This window comes from Sprattus sprattus, assembly GCF_963457725.1.
Source record: "Sprattus sprattus genome assembly, chromosome: 1".
NCBI lineage: Eukaryota > Metazoa > Chordata > Actinopteri > Clupeiformes > Clupeidae > Sprattus > Sprattus sprattus.
This window is the reverse complement of record NC_137920.1, coordinates 70100716-70113897: the sequence shown is the minus strand read 5'-3', so window position 1 is coordinate 70113897 and position 13182 is coordinate 70100716. Positions and strand designations below refer to the sequence as shown.

Genomic DNA, 13182 nt, shown 5'->3' with positions numbered 1-13182 from the left:
CGATGTAAAAGTGTCTTGGTGAATGTGAGTGTGAATGTTCAAAGTGTAAAATGCAGGACAACTAGCCAGAGGGAGGCGAGGGGAAGCTCAAAGGTGTCTCCATGGGATGCCACACACACACACACACACACACACACACACACACACACACACACACACACACACACACACACACACACACACACACACACACACACACACACACACACACACACACACACACACACACCTCCCCCCAATATCCCATCAGCAGTCTACTGCATAAACAACCTTGCCAGACTTTGAGCCAAATTAACTAAATATTTAAACAGATTTACATTTATATTTACATTTTTGTAGCAATGCTTGCTCCTTGGTTTTAAGATGCATGCTCCATACAATACAGTGCAGGCTTAATAACTTAACAGGTCCTGCACTTACTGCACCTAAATGACCTTACCTACTGCAGTTATAATTTTGTGGCCTGAGGTAAAAAGGTGAGGGCATGAAAAAGTGATTGTTTGCAGTTCCAATTCATCTTATCAATTTGCCACAAACTTCCCAAAGGATTACTTTCTGTGTTCGAAATGTTCAAAATGGGGGAAAAAAAGCATTTATGGCAGACAGAGCAGTTACCTATCATTAGGCGACACATTAACTTGCACATTTTGTACCTGCCCCTGCTCATTATTTTTAACCAGGACTTATAGTTGTTCATCTCCAAACCCTTGAAGGCAAGGGGCTTCAGACTTCAGCCTCGAGCCATAGGCTGTCCTGAAGAGCACAGGTTCAAGTCCAAGGTCTTTTATTTAGTTAGTCAGTTGGGCATGGATGAACACTATTAGCTGGATAAGTGTGTTCCTTATGATGTCAAAGTCAAACAAGTTTGGCAGTGAAAAAATGATTGGCAACTGCAAGTGATGATTCATACCATCTCCCTTTGCGGCTTTATGCTAGACCCTTACATTGACATGAGGCCTGAGATGAAACATGAGATAAAAGTGTCAATTTGGGAACAGTAACTTAGAATAGCGACAGTAAACACATACATGCTGCAAGCTGATAAGAAGTGACTAAGCAACACAATGCCATATGCGACAGTCTGATGACATTCCGAAAATGGAGGCTTTCGTCATCATTAGGCCATCGCAGGAAGTATATTTGTTTTTGCTGGGCAGTGGGCGAAAAACGTGTTCGGAAAAACACTTGCTAGTTCGGAAAAACACGTGCACTTGTCCAGTTTCAATGTGTTCAAAACACAACATACAATGGTGTAAGTCTCCCAGCAGGCACAATGGAACGTATTCCTGTTATAGAATACTGTAGACTATAAGGGCTTTGTAAACTCTTGTAAAGGTTGGAAACACTGCAGGTCATACAGGGGCGGACCGGACGAACGGGCAAACCGGGCAGTTGCCCAGGGCCTCGGCCACCAGGGGGGCCTCGTCGTATTTCCGATTTTTAATTTTTTTTGCTAATTAAAATAAATCACTTGGCATTGCAAAATAATGACAATTCATAATAAGCATGAAAAACGATTATTTTCTTTTCAGTATCAGCTTAAAATGTATCTTAATTCCCTCATGGAACAAATTATTCCAGGTCACGTGTCTTTTCTGTCATTAACAATTTTTCGTGTGGTGACGTGTATGGTCGCAAAGTTAAGCGTGAAACGTCTTTTAAGTGGCAGCGAGAAAAGAAAGAGGAAAGGGCAGGATGAGAAGTTCAGGGAGAAATTACCTAAGGTAACACACAATTTCCTATCAAGGAATTCGTCCGTGGAAGTGGAAGAAATATCTGATAATGTGTCGAGTTCATCTGATGTTTCAAGTGCGGCTAAGCCAAGTTTAGCGATTGCTAGCAGCAGCAGCAGACAGCTTGTAGCGACACCAACTAGCTCTGCCTGCTTTGCTTCTACAAACGGTGAGCCATCATGTACCACAGCTGCCCATATCTGAGACACTGTCACACCCGCACTGACGACGACACGCATGATACTGCCATGGTCATGAACACAGCTCAAGCACAGCTGGCTGATAACGACAGCGGTGATGTCAACAATGTGAGTAGCCTACATCAATGGTGGACATACAGTGATTAGTGAAGACCCCTATGGCGTGACAAATTAACAGATAGAGAGAGAGAATTGAAATGGTTAAAACAGGACCTCTACAAATTTGGAAGTTTCAGTTGAAAACATTCAGAAACAGAACTATAAAGCATTAATCAAATGTAACAAGTAACATTGTTTTGATTAAGAAATAAAAAAAGTTACACTACTTAAACACTGCACTCAAAACCTCATAATTAAAGTAATTTACAACGGTTTAATTGTTAAAGTCATATACTCACAATAAATGTCAGTTCCACATAACATTAAAACTATTTTTTTTTTTTGGGGGGGGGGGGGGGGGCCCTCAACATTGTTCTTTGCCCAGGGCCTCCAATTTGCTAGAACCGCCCCTGAGGTCATAGCATATCTATCGAACTACTACGATTGCTGCTCACTGTTCATTAAAGAAACCATTAAATAACTGATGCAATTTTGGTTCTGTGAAAGATAGAAAGCCATGGTGTGTTAATATCACATTCTGATAGTTTAAGAACATTAAAAGAAAGTATGTAAACTAGAAGAACACACATTTTTATTCCAGCAACAGGATACGATACAGACCTACATGACTTTTGACTTATTATTATTAAACCTGTAAGAACATTAACTCAAATCCAGTTACTAAGGCATGCAAATGACATGGATAATAATAAACTGGATTCAAAAATCATAAAATCAATGTTTACAAAAGGTTGATGAGAAATGTCAGTGGTGATCTACGCTGTCAGTCTGTTAAAGTTATTTCATCCAAGCCAACGTTAAAAAAGGAATGGTGAGTTTAGTTCAATGAAATGACTTCCTTGTAGTTCAGGCTTTGGAAGGGGGAGTAGATTATCAGTAAAGCCCATGCAACATTTTAATCCAAGAACAATTGCTTTCTTTCTATCTTTTTCCAGAGGCAATGGTATGTTTATACATTAGCCTATGGGTGAAGGACACCTGCAAGCATATGCACTGATTCCTTTCCATTAAACATATATCAGTCAATATGTTAATGTACATATGCCAGAATTCATAAAGCATTAAGTCCAGAGGTTTTCCCGTCTTCACATTCTTCTCCTCCCTCTTTCATGTCTTGTAGGGCCACACTCTCCTTTTCAATCTGTTTCTGTAGGTGCGGCTTTTTTGACCTACATCAAAATGTAGAGAAAAGGATCAGTTCATTCTGCTTATTTTTATGGAGTTATATGTATTCTAATTATTCTTTTCATTTATGATGTATAGAGATACGTTATCTATGTAAAAGTCAGTCATCATTATTGATATTAAGTCTACATCAATTTAGTTGATTAACAAGGCCGTAGATTAAGACAGGGGTTTTCAACAGGGGGTCCATGGACCCCTGGTGGTCCGTGACGGCATTGGAGGGGGTCTGTGACATGAGTCTATGTTGATCAGTTCACCATTGAATTTTTAAATTTTTATAAATTTGCTTTGTAATTTCAACACATTTCTAGATTACACTGAGTGCTACAGGCGGAATAAGCCGCAAATTACTTTCTAGTCAGAATGGTGGTCCCTGGGTCAAAACCAGTTGAAAACCCCTGGATTAAGAGATTAAAGTGGTCATCACGTGGAAATACCATTTTTCTTCTACGTCGTCTACAGTTTCAGGTAGAGGAACATTGAGTGTCTCAGGTAGGAAGAGGGCAAAAACTCCAGCAATCACAGCAGCCCCTCCGTAGACGATGCTGGGCAGGGCAGGCAGCACCTCATCCAGAATGAGAACAGCAGGGGCCGCCATGGAACCTATCCTGGTCATGGTGGAGGTGAACCCCATGCCTGTCTGTCTGTAAGAATAGATTACAATCTAGACTTAAAACCCCACTGTTCTCAGATGCTTTTTGTTAACTAATCAAATGCACTCTATTTGTATTTATTTTTGTATTCAATTATCTGTTCTATGTTCTTTTATCTGCTTATTTGTAAAGCACTTTGAATAACCAATGTGTATGAATTGTGCTGCATAAATAAACTTGCCTTGCCAATGAGAATAAGAGAAAACATATTCTGTGCTCCTAAACTGATTGTGTTGATTGACTGGAATAGTCACTGGCTTGGTCTGAGCCACTTTGATTGTTTCCCATTCATAGAGCAAGGACTGTGTTTGGACACCAGAGTTGTTTTGGACGCATACACAGAACAGACAGCTAGAGGGCTGCAAGGAGCAATTTGCTGAATTTGACAAGAAGCATACAGGTTTAGAATTACAGACTCACCTTTGAGTTAATATTTCAACCTTGCTGTGTGAAATAGGCTGTATAAAGTAAGCAATTATCTGACCTCATCATGTAACACTAAGTTTTATATTCAGTTGTTATATCTAAGGCCCATTAATGTGTAACTACTGACAGTGATCACAGCAGACTGATGTAAGATAGCCATGGTACCTGAGGACAGTGGGGTATAGTTCCCCAGTGAACAGGTAGACACAGGTGAAAGAGGAAGAGGCGAAACCTTTCCCAAGAACGGCCAACACTGTCCGAGCCGTCTGGAATTCTGTGGTGGACCACACATTTTCAATAAGATTGATAGGATGCATACAGTCATTACATAGAATCTACATGATAGTCACAACAAAAATTGTAAAAAAAAAAACAAACAAAAAAAGTGACGATTTAAGAATATATTTCCTGCGGTTTTCATGTTTAAAAAAGGTCTAAAGACTAGGTTACAATTATACGTTGTATCAATGCAATAAGTCAACTGATTTCTAATGTACATTAACCTCTTGACAAAACTAATATTGTTTTGAAGGGGTTCATCTTTAGAGACAAATGTTCCATTATGTTTCAACCTTTAGAGATGAAAATGTTGGCAAAGATGAGTACAGCAGAGATGAGGAGGCAAGAGGCCTGGGTGATACGCCGTCCAAGGTAGCTCAGCATCGTCAGAGCCATCAGCTTGGCAGGGATATCCACAACTCCAAATATCAACTGCATTACGTAGATGTTTCCAAACTTTTGCAAATCCAGGGCCAACCCATAATAGGCAAAACTTGTTGAAAACCTGACAAAGATGTGTCAGAGTATTCTGTGACATTTTTCTTATAATAAGGTCATTAATATCTGTAAAAATATGGTCACAGTCCTCACCAGACAGCCACAAGGCATATTGATATTCTTCTCATCACAGGGGTGCGTAGTAAGTCATATGCAGTGTGGGTCGTCTTACTGGACTCCATGTCTTTGTGCATGTGGGATTCCAAATACTAAACACACACACACACACAAACACACAATGTGGAATGATACCTGTCTGAATCTACTTTTCTATTACATACATACATATTTACATACATACATACATACATACATACATACATACATACATACATACATACATACATACATACATACATACATACATAAATACATACATACATACATACATACATACATACATACATACATACATACATACATACATACATACATACATACATACATACATACATACATACATACATACATACATACATACATACATACATACATACATACATACATACATACATACATACATACATACATACATACTGAGTATGTATCCTGTACATGGACACACACACTTATATAAACGTATGTTCATACATCCTCTCGTGAATTTCCATTCATCTAATCACTAACCTCCATATTGATCTTTTCCACCATTTCTGGCTTGCCGTTAATTCTTGCCACTCTGTGAATTTGTTTGATGGCATCCTCAGATCTGCCATTCAGCACCAACCAGCGAGCAGACTCCGGTATCCACCAACACAATAAACACACACAGGAACATTGGTATCCTGCAGTAGCTGGATTACTAAAATACAGCTACACTTTTCATGCAAGTTAAACTATTTCCTGTTTGAATATAATATTCATTATTTATAAACCGATGCAGTCATTTTTGCTCAAACAGCCTCCAATCCTTGTTGTGGAATGCTTACAGCGAAAGATCAATAACTCCTTGTGGCCTTACCAGCTGTAGAGGGCAAAGATGAAGTAGGGGGAGCAGACAGCCACATGCAGCTTTCGCCAGTCCTTCAGACTGTACGCTACGCCTGCCAGTACCATTTGGCCAAAGGAAGAGCAAAAGGAATAAAGTGTCCCCACCAGAGTACGTGCCTTAGTGGGAATCCACTCCATCTCTGTTGGCACAAGTTTGGTAGTTCAGTGATCAGTGAAGTTTTTATTTGACAGACAAAGAATGTGAAGTAGCAGAGTTAGGTTGCACTGGCATGTTAGCTGACTTCACCCACTCAGCCTGCACACCGGCTTTACCTGTTACACACTGCATTTCTTTCCCAGGCAAAGTGAAGTCTGCACATACTGGTATAAAACCGATGCAGGACACTTACGGAGGGAGACTGCGTTGAGCATGATCCCAGACACTGCCATGCCTGACAAGAACCGTAACACACAGTAGGCCACATAGGAGGTTGCGAAGGTTGTAAATGTTCCTAGCACTGCAAGCTGGAAATAAGACCAAATGAGCAAGGCCCTTCGACCAAACCTTTGAAGGACAGAAGAGACAGTATTATGATATCATTTATAATTATATTAATTATATAGCCATTAAATATAGTATCATATAATTAAGAGGTTGTTAAATTATTTGTTTAAATGCCTGTGAGTAAGAGTTAATCAGTCACAGTTCAGCCTTTTTTCAGCAGGTGTGTGTGTGATGTGTCAATTACAGCTCCTGGTGGCAAGAGATGAAAACAGTTATGTTAAGGGAGAACAGAGGTGGTTAGTGTGATGTCAGATTTTTTCTTATAAAGTATTTTATAAGAGCGGTGGAAAGCAGCCTTCAGTAGCCTAAATGCAGAGAAATACCTTAGGGCACAACAATGAACCTGACCCCCACCGAAGAGATTGGTTTGATGATCTTTCAAAGTGCTTGCTACACTAATTCTAGTATTGAGTTAAATCTCATTATATAATTTTAAGAGCTTTTGGAGACTTACTTGTCTGATAGGCCCCCGAATATGATTGCACCTGAAAGCACCCCACCCATATAAATGGTCTGAGTCATCTGCTTCAGAGGTTGCAGGGTGCAAACCAGATCCCACTGAAGAAGAAAACAAGTGCACTACGTCTATACATGGTAATCTCCGTTAATGTGCTTCCTTTAAACTATGTAATCATGTAGGTTACAGCGCATCGTAACAGGCCTAATAAGCCAAATAAAGTCAGCACTACTATGATAATTGCTAATGTGCTATTTCCAACAAGTGTCAGTAACTTACCTCTGATACGATTGTGGAGACAAATTCAGTCTTTTGGTAAGTCCATCCATCTTGGCAAGTCTCCGTCTCAGGCTCAGTTAAATTTGTTCCAGTGATGTTCACACCTGCTAGATGCCACTGCGGTTCTACATATCTTGTGCATTTTGTAAACTTGGACGACCTCTTGTCGACTGGAATAAATGCGCGAAGAAGTTGGTCTGTACTGAGTTTTTCCGCAGTGATATTCAGATCATTTGTGCGGTTGTAGATGTTTGGTATTGTGCAGTGGTGTCCTGGAATCCCGCCTGCGAAGTTGTTAAATAGATTTTGGCTTGCCATAAGAGCAGGAAAGGACAATAATGTGACGTGAAGCCACTGGAACAGTCCAAACCCACCAATCTCGTCCAAAATATCCGAAAATCCCATTTTGAAGGTCTCTGCAGCAATTGGAAACTTGTTTCATCAAAGTAAATACTAGTAATTACAGTAATACACCATTAAAGCGGTGTACTTGGAATTATTGTTTTCAATAATTCAATTCGTCCTGCAGAACATTATGCACTCCCTTGAAATGATTTGCTTATTGGGCGAAGATCCTTTAATTTAGTCGTATTGTATGGACTCCAGTTTTTATAATAGGGTTGTCACACCTCGAAGCTGAACAATGATTCCATCACTGCAAATGATCAATGCAAGGGTTAATGGTTGTTAGAAGCGCAACACAGTATAGGGTCATGGTCCGCTTTGAGGATAGTCTGGGAAGTCCCGTCCCTCTTCTCCGGCCAATTTGATTTAACTGAGCAAATGAAATGCAGTGAAGGGGCGGGGAATTCCCAGACAACTTTGAGGATGCATTGCACACCTTTCTCGGCGGAGATTTAGGACTCAGTATTCCCTTCTTGAAGAAACATGCCTAACTGGATCTTTTTACGTCCAGCTGTTATTAAAGTCCACAACATTTTCTGAAGGTTGTGCCACAGAGAAACTTATTTATTATTTTTTTATGGATATAGGCCTAAAGTTTTTCTCTGCACTTCCTCTGTAATTAAAAATCGGTAATCATGTCATTATTGTGGTAAAATAGTCATAATAATTATAATGTGTCACAATAATCCACCAACAAACCGACTTCAGGGCTTTGACTGTAGTCTACAAATTAGTCTATGCTGTTCATGGCGTTTCCCGAACGCTAAAAAGGACTTGAAATCGGTCGTAATAGGCCGTAAGGTGAACACGGTTTTCGTTTCAGCCCGTTCCACTCACTGGCATCTACACAATCTTTAGCTTATAAAAAAGAACGAGTCGTGGTTAGTTACCAAAAAAAAGTTCGTCGCTGATTTTCCAGTCGATTGTCTATATGGCTTTGTTTTATGCAGAACTAGAGACTTCAGAGCGTAATAAGATTTTTGTCGGGAGCCGTGCCACGGTTCGACACGTGATCATGCTACACCAATGAGAAGGCTGCATTTGTCAACAGAATGGAAAAATGGCGGCTCCCGTGTGGTTAGAAACATCGTTAAAGATAGAGGAAAACATCCGAACATCCTCAAAAGTGGGCTAAATTAATTCTAATTAGTGCTGTATAGATAGCCGCGTCCAAGAATAACAATGAGGCAAATATACGATGATGTTATTTTTATGTTAAGTCATTTACATCAAGTTTGACATACATGGGAATACCCACCGAAGAAATCAAGGCAAAGACTGTACTTCCTACGTCAGCTGAGGTGATCTTAACTATGAGAAATCATAGGCTTAGATGATACACAAGCAATTCCATGCAACATTGTAAGAACTCATGAGCATTTCTTAGAAATCACAAAGAAATGATGACATCGTCTGACAGATGAACAAAGACAAGAATTATGACTCTGGATGTCACTTCCACCAGCTCCAAAGGTGATCCTTGAGCTGGTTCACTGCCCCTGCAAAAACTATGTTTGCCTGCGAGTTTAACTAACTTTGACACTATGGATTTAAGAAAATGGGCAAAAACTTAAGGTGGCAACAACCACACACACACTCCACATACAAACACACACACCCCACATACAGTAGGCTACACACACATTTCACTCCACATCGACACATAGCCTACACACGCACACACACACTCACAGGTGAGATTTCATTCACAACAATAAACCCTCATTCCCCTATAACATTACAGCTCCACTCCCAGATTCTCTCTCTCCCACACACACACTTACAGAAATACAATAATCATCCCAACTTTAGAAATCCAGCGAGGGGGTTGACTTTTCCTCATTGATCTGGAGCACTCACACCTAATTGTAAGCCCTGACAGACCCTCGTTTGTAATTGTGATTAACATTAAATAAGGGTTAAATACATTATATCAATAAGACACAGAACAAAATACAGTAGTAATAAGGATGATAAGTGCAACGGCCCAGTGGTTGAGAAACACTGCACTAGGACATCAAGTCTGAAATGCCATCAGCGGTTGCACAGTGAAGAAAAGCCACTTAAATGCTTGAATTCTGATGTGTGAAGTTTGCCCTTCTCAAATACATATGTTGATACTCATGCCATGTGGAAAAACTTCTAAACAAGCTGGGTCTTTAAAACGTCACCTGATAGTACATGGCAGGGAAGGTCCACATAAATGTGCCTGACCTTTTATATGTTTACAATATGTAAAGGCATTTTCACTGGCATTTTCATATGCAAAAACATACTATGTGGGAAAACATTTACAAGGTCTTCAACTCTGTTTGTGTGTGTGTGTGTGTGGAAGAGAAGACTGGAGAGAAGCCTCGTGAAGGTGCCCAGTGTGTGCACACTCACACTCACACACATGCACATCCTCATATAGGCTGTAAGGTGAACCCTGTTTCCGTTTTAACCCGCTACACTGTCTGGCATCTACAGATGTGGCAGTCATTGCTGTAAGTGTGCAGACAGATTTGCCATGCACTTTATATGTTTTCACAGGGACTGGCAACAGGACATGTATCATTGACATTACCAAGGTGTCATCAGCTCTTGGAACCAGTGTGTGTTCAGCCTTGATCGGAATTCAAACATTCTATGGGTGTGACTCCACAAGTGCCTTTTATGGCAAAGGAAAAAGAAAGACATTTTCTGTTGCATGTAAGAAAGATGAGTACCTAAAGGCTTTTAAAAGTTTAGGTACTAACTTAAACTTGGAGCAGTCAACATTTGCATTTCTTTGCCAGTATGTATGCCACTTATATGATCAGTCGGCTGCTGATAATGTAAATAAAGCTAGGTTCAAGGCTTTCTGTATGACATCATCAGCCTTGCCAGAATTATCCATTCCCCCTACCACTGATGCCCTCCATCAGCACTGCAAAAGGGCAAACTACCAGGCTGCAATAATGAGGTCCTGTCTCAAACATAATATAAGTGCTCCATCAACTGCTGGATATGGTTGGCAAATAGAGGATGGGAACTTCACGTCACCTGGATGACTAGAAATCCAGCCCCTGACACTGTTTTGCATGTGATACACTGTGGCTGCAAAGGTGCCTGTGAGACAGACAGATGTTTTTCTGCAGGATTGTGTTGCATGTAGTTGACCTATGTCGTTGCTGTAGGAACTGGAAGATAACTGTCCTGACACTGACACTAACAGTGAGGACTGAGTGTCCCTAATCTGTTATTTCTTATTCAGTTTTGTACAGTTTTATTTATCATATTTCATGTTTCATGAAGAGTGTTTTTATGGTTCATTAGTGTTGTTTTCATTTGTGGAAGAATGAATGAATTAATGAATGAACAAACAGATGGTCATTGGTATTTACAATTACTGCCTTTTATTGATACATGGAGGTTTATTTGTCACATACATAAAAATACTACTGTTTTTTTCTGTGCAAGTGTGGAGAAAGAAAGATCAAGAAATATTTTTCATAAATAGCAAGAGGGAGTTTAAAGAGCAGTGTGTGAAAAAAGGTGTAATTGATGTTTTATAGTCATTGTGTGTGTTTAGGATAAGGAATGCTTGAGGAAAGAAGCTGCTCCTCAGTCTCTCTGTTCTGGTCTTGTAGCAGCAGAGACGTTTGCCTGACCTCAGTGTTTTGAAAAGTCCATGGTCAGGATGTTAGGAATCCTTTACAATACCTTGGGCGCTGGTAGGTAGGTCTTCTCTTGCAGGTCTCCTGCAGAATATGGAGAGATGCTCTGATGATTCGGTGCTGCAGTCACAGGCTGTACAGTTCCCATACCAAGTGATGCTGTCAGGACACACAGCTGATGGTGCTGAACTTCCTCAGCTGATGTAGGAAGTACAGTCTTTGCCTTGATTTCTTCGGTGGGTGTTCACAGTCCATGTAAGATCTTCAGTAATGGGTATTCCCACGTATGTCAAACTTGATGTAAATAACTTAACATAAAAATAACATTATCGTATATTTGCCTCATTGTTATTCTTGGACGCGGCTATCTATACAGCACTAATTAGAATTAATTTAGCCCACTTTTGAGGATGTTCGGATGTTTTCCTCTATCTTTAACGATGTTTCTAACCACACGGGAGCCGCCATTTTTCCATTCTGTTGACAAATGCAGCCTTCTCATTGGTGTAGCATGATCACGTGTCGAACCGTGGCACGGCTCCCGACAAAAATCTTATTACGCTCTGAAGTCTCTAGTTCTGCATAAAACAAAGCCATATAGACAATCGACTGGAAAATCAGCGACGAACTTTTTTTTGGTAACTAACCACGACTCGTTCTTTTTTATAAGCTAAAGATTGTGTAGATGCCAGTGAGTGGAACGGGCTGAAACGAAAACCGTGTTCACCTTACGGCCTATGCGGTTCTACATATCTTGTGCATTTTGTAAACTTGGACGACCTCTTGTCGACTGGAATAAATGCGCGAAGAAGTTGATCTGTACTGAGTTTTTCCGCAGTGATATTCAGATAATTTGTGCGGTTGTAGATGTTTGGTATTGTGCAGTGGTGTCCTGGAATCCCGCCTGCGAAGTTGTTAAACAGATTGTGGCTTGTCATAAGACCAGGAATGGACAATAATATGACGTGAAGCCACTGGAACAGTCCAAACCCACCAATCTCGTCCAAAATATCCGAAAATCCCATTTTGAAGGTCTCTGCAGCAATTGGAAACTTGTTTCATCAAAGTAAACACTAGTAATTACAGTAATACACCATTAAAGCGGTGTACTTGGAATTATTGTTTTCAATAATTCAATTCGTCCTGCAGAACATTATGCACTCCCTTGAAATGATTTGCTTATTGGGCGAAGATCCTTTAATTAAGTCGTATTGTATGGACTCCAGTTTTTATAATGGGGTTGTCACACCTGGAAGCTGATCAATGATTCCATCACTGCAAATGATCATTGCAAGGGTTAATGGTTGTTAGAAGCGCAACACAGTATAGGGTCATGGTCGACTTTGAGGATGCATTGCCTAGCTTTCTCGGCGGAGATTTAGGACTCAGTATTCCCTTCTTGAAGAAACATGCCTAACTGGATCTTTTTACGTCCAGCTGTTATTAAAGTCCACAACATTTTCTGAAGGTTGTTCCACAGAGAAACGTATTTATTCATTTTTTATGGATATCTGGTAGGCCTTAAGTTTTTTCTCTGCACTTCCTCTGTAATTAAAAATCGGTAATCATGTTATTATTGTGGTAAAAAAAAAAAAAACTTAAATCCCTCAGTGGAATTTCTATAAAGCGCTTGTGCTGGACAAATAAGCGCTCAGAACCCACTGACATAATAATCCACCGACAAACCGACTTCGGGGCTTTGACTGTAGTCTACAAATTAGTCTATGCTGTTCATATATTTTAGTGAAGAAATCTTTAATGGTGGGCCTACGAGATTTTGACTCTTTCTCAGTGTATCTTTTGATGTCATTGTC

The 13182-nt window shown here is 40.1% G+C and overlaps 1 protein-coding gene across 1 annotated transcript; it reads right to left on the bottom strand.

Moving 5' to 3' along the window:
- Positions 1-3104: 3104 nt before the first annotated feature.
- On the bottom strand, positions 3105-12393 carry LOC308371431 (solute carrier family 22 member 6-like; the record flags this gene model as incomplete). Its single annotated transcript, XM_080846327.1, has 11 exons — positions 3105-3222; positions 3676-3882; positions 4483-4591; positions 4890-5101; positions 5188-5303; positions 5722-5896; positions 6056-6224; positions 6435-6589; positions 7044-7147; positions 7326-7635; positions 12290-12393. 11 exons carry the CDS (start codon positions 12391-12393, stop codon positions 3105-3107), a joined length of 1779 nt encoding a protein of 592 aa, XP_080702453.1.
- Positions 12394-13182: the final 789 nt, after the last annotated feature.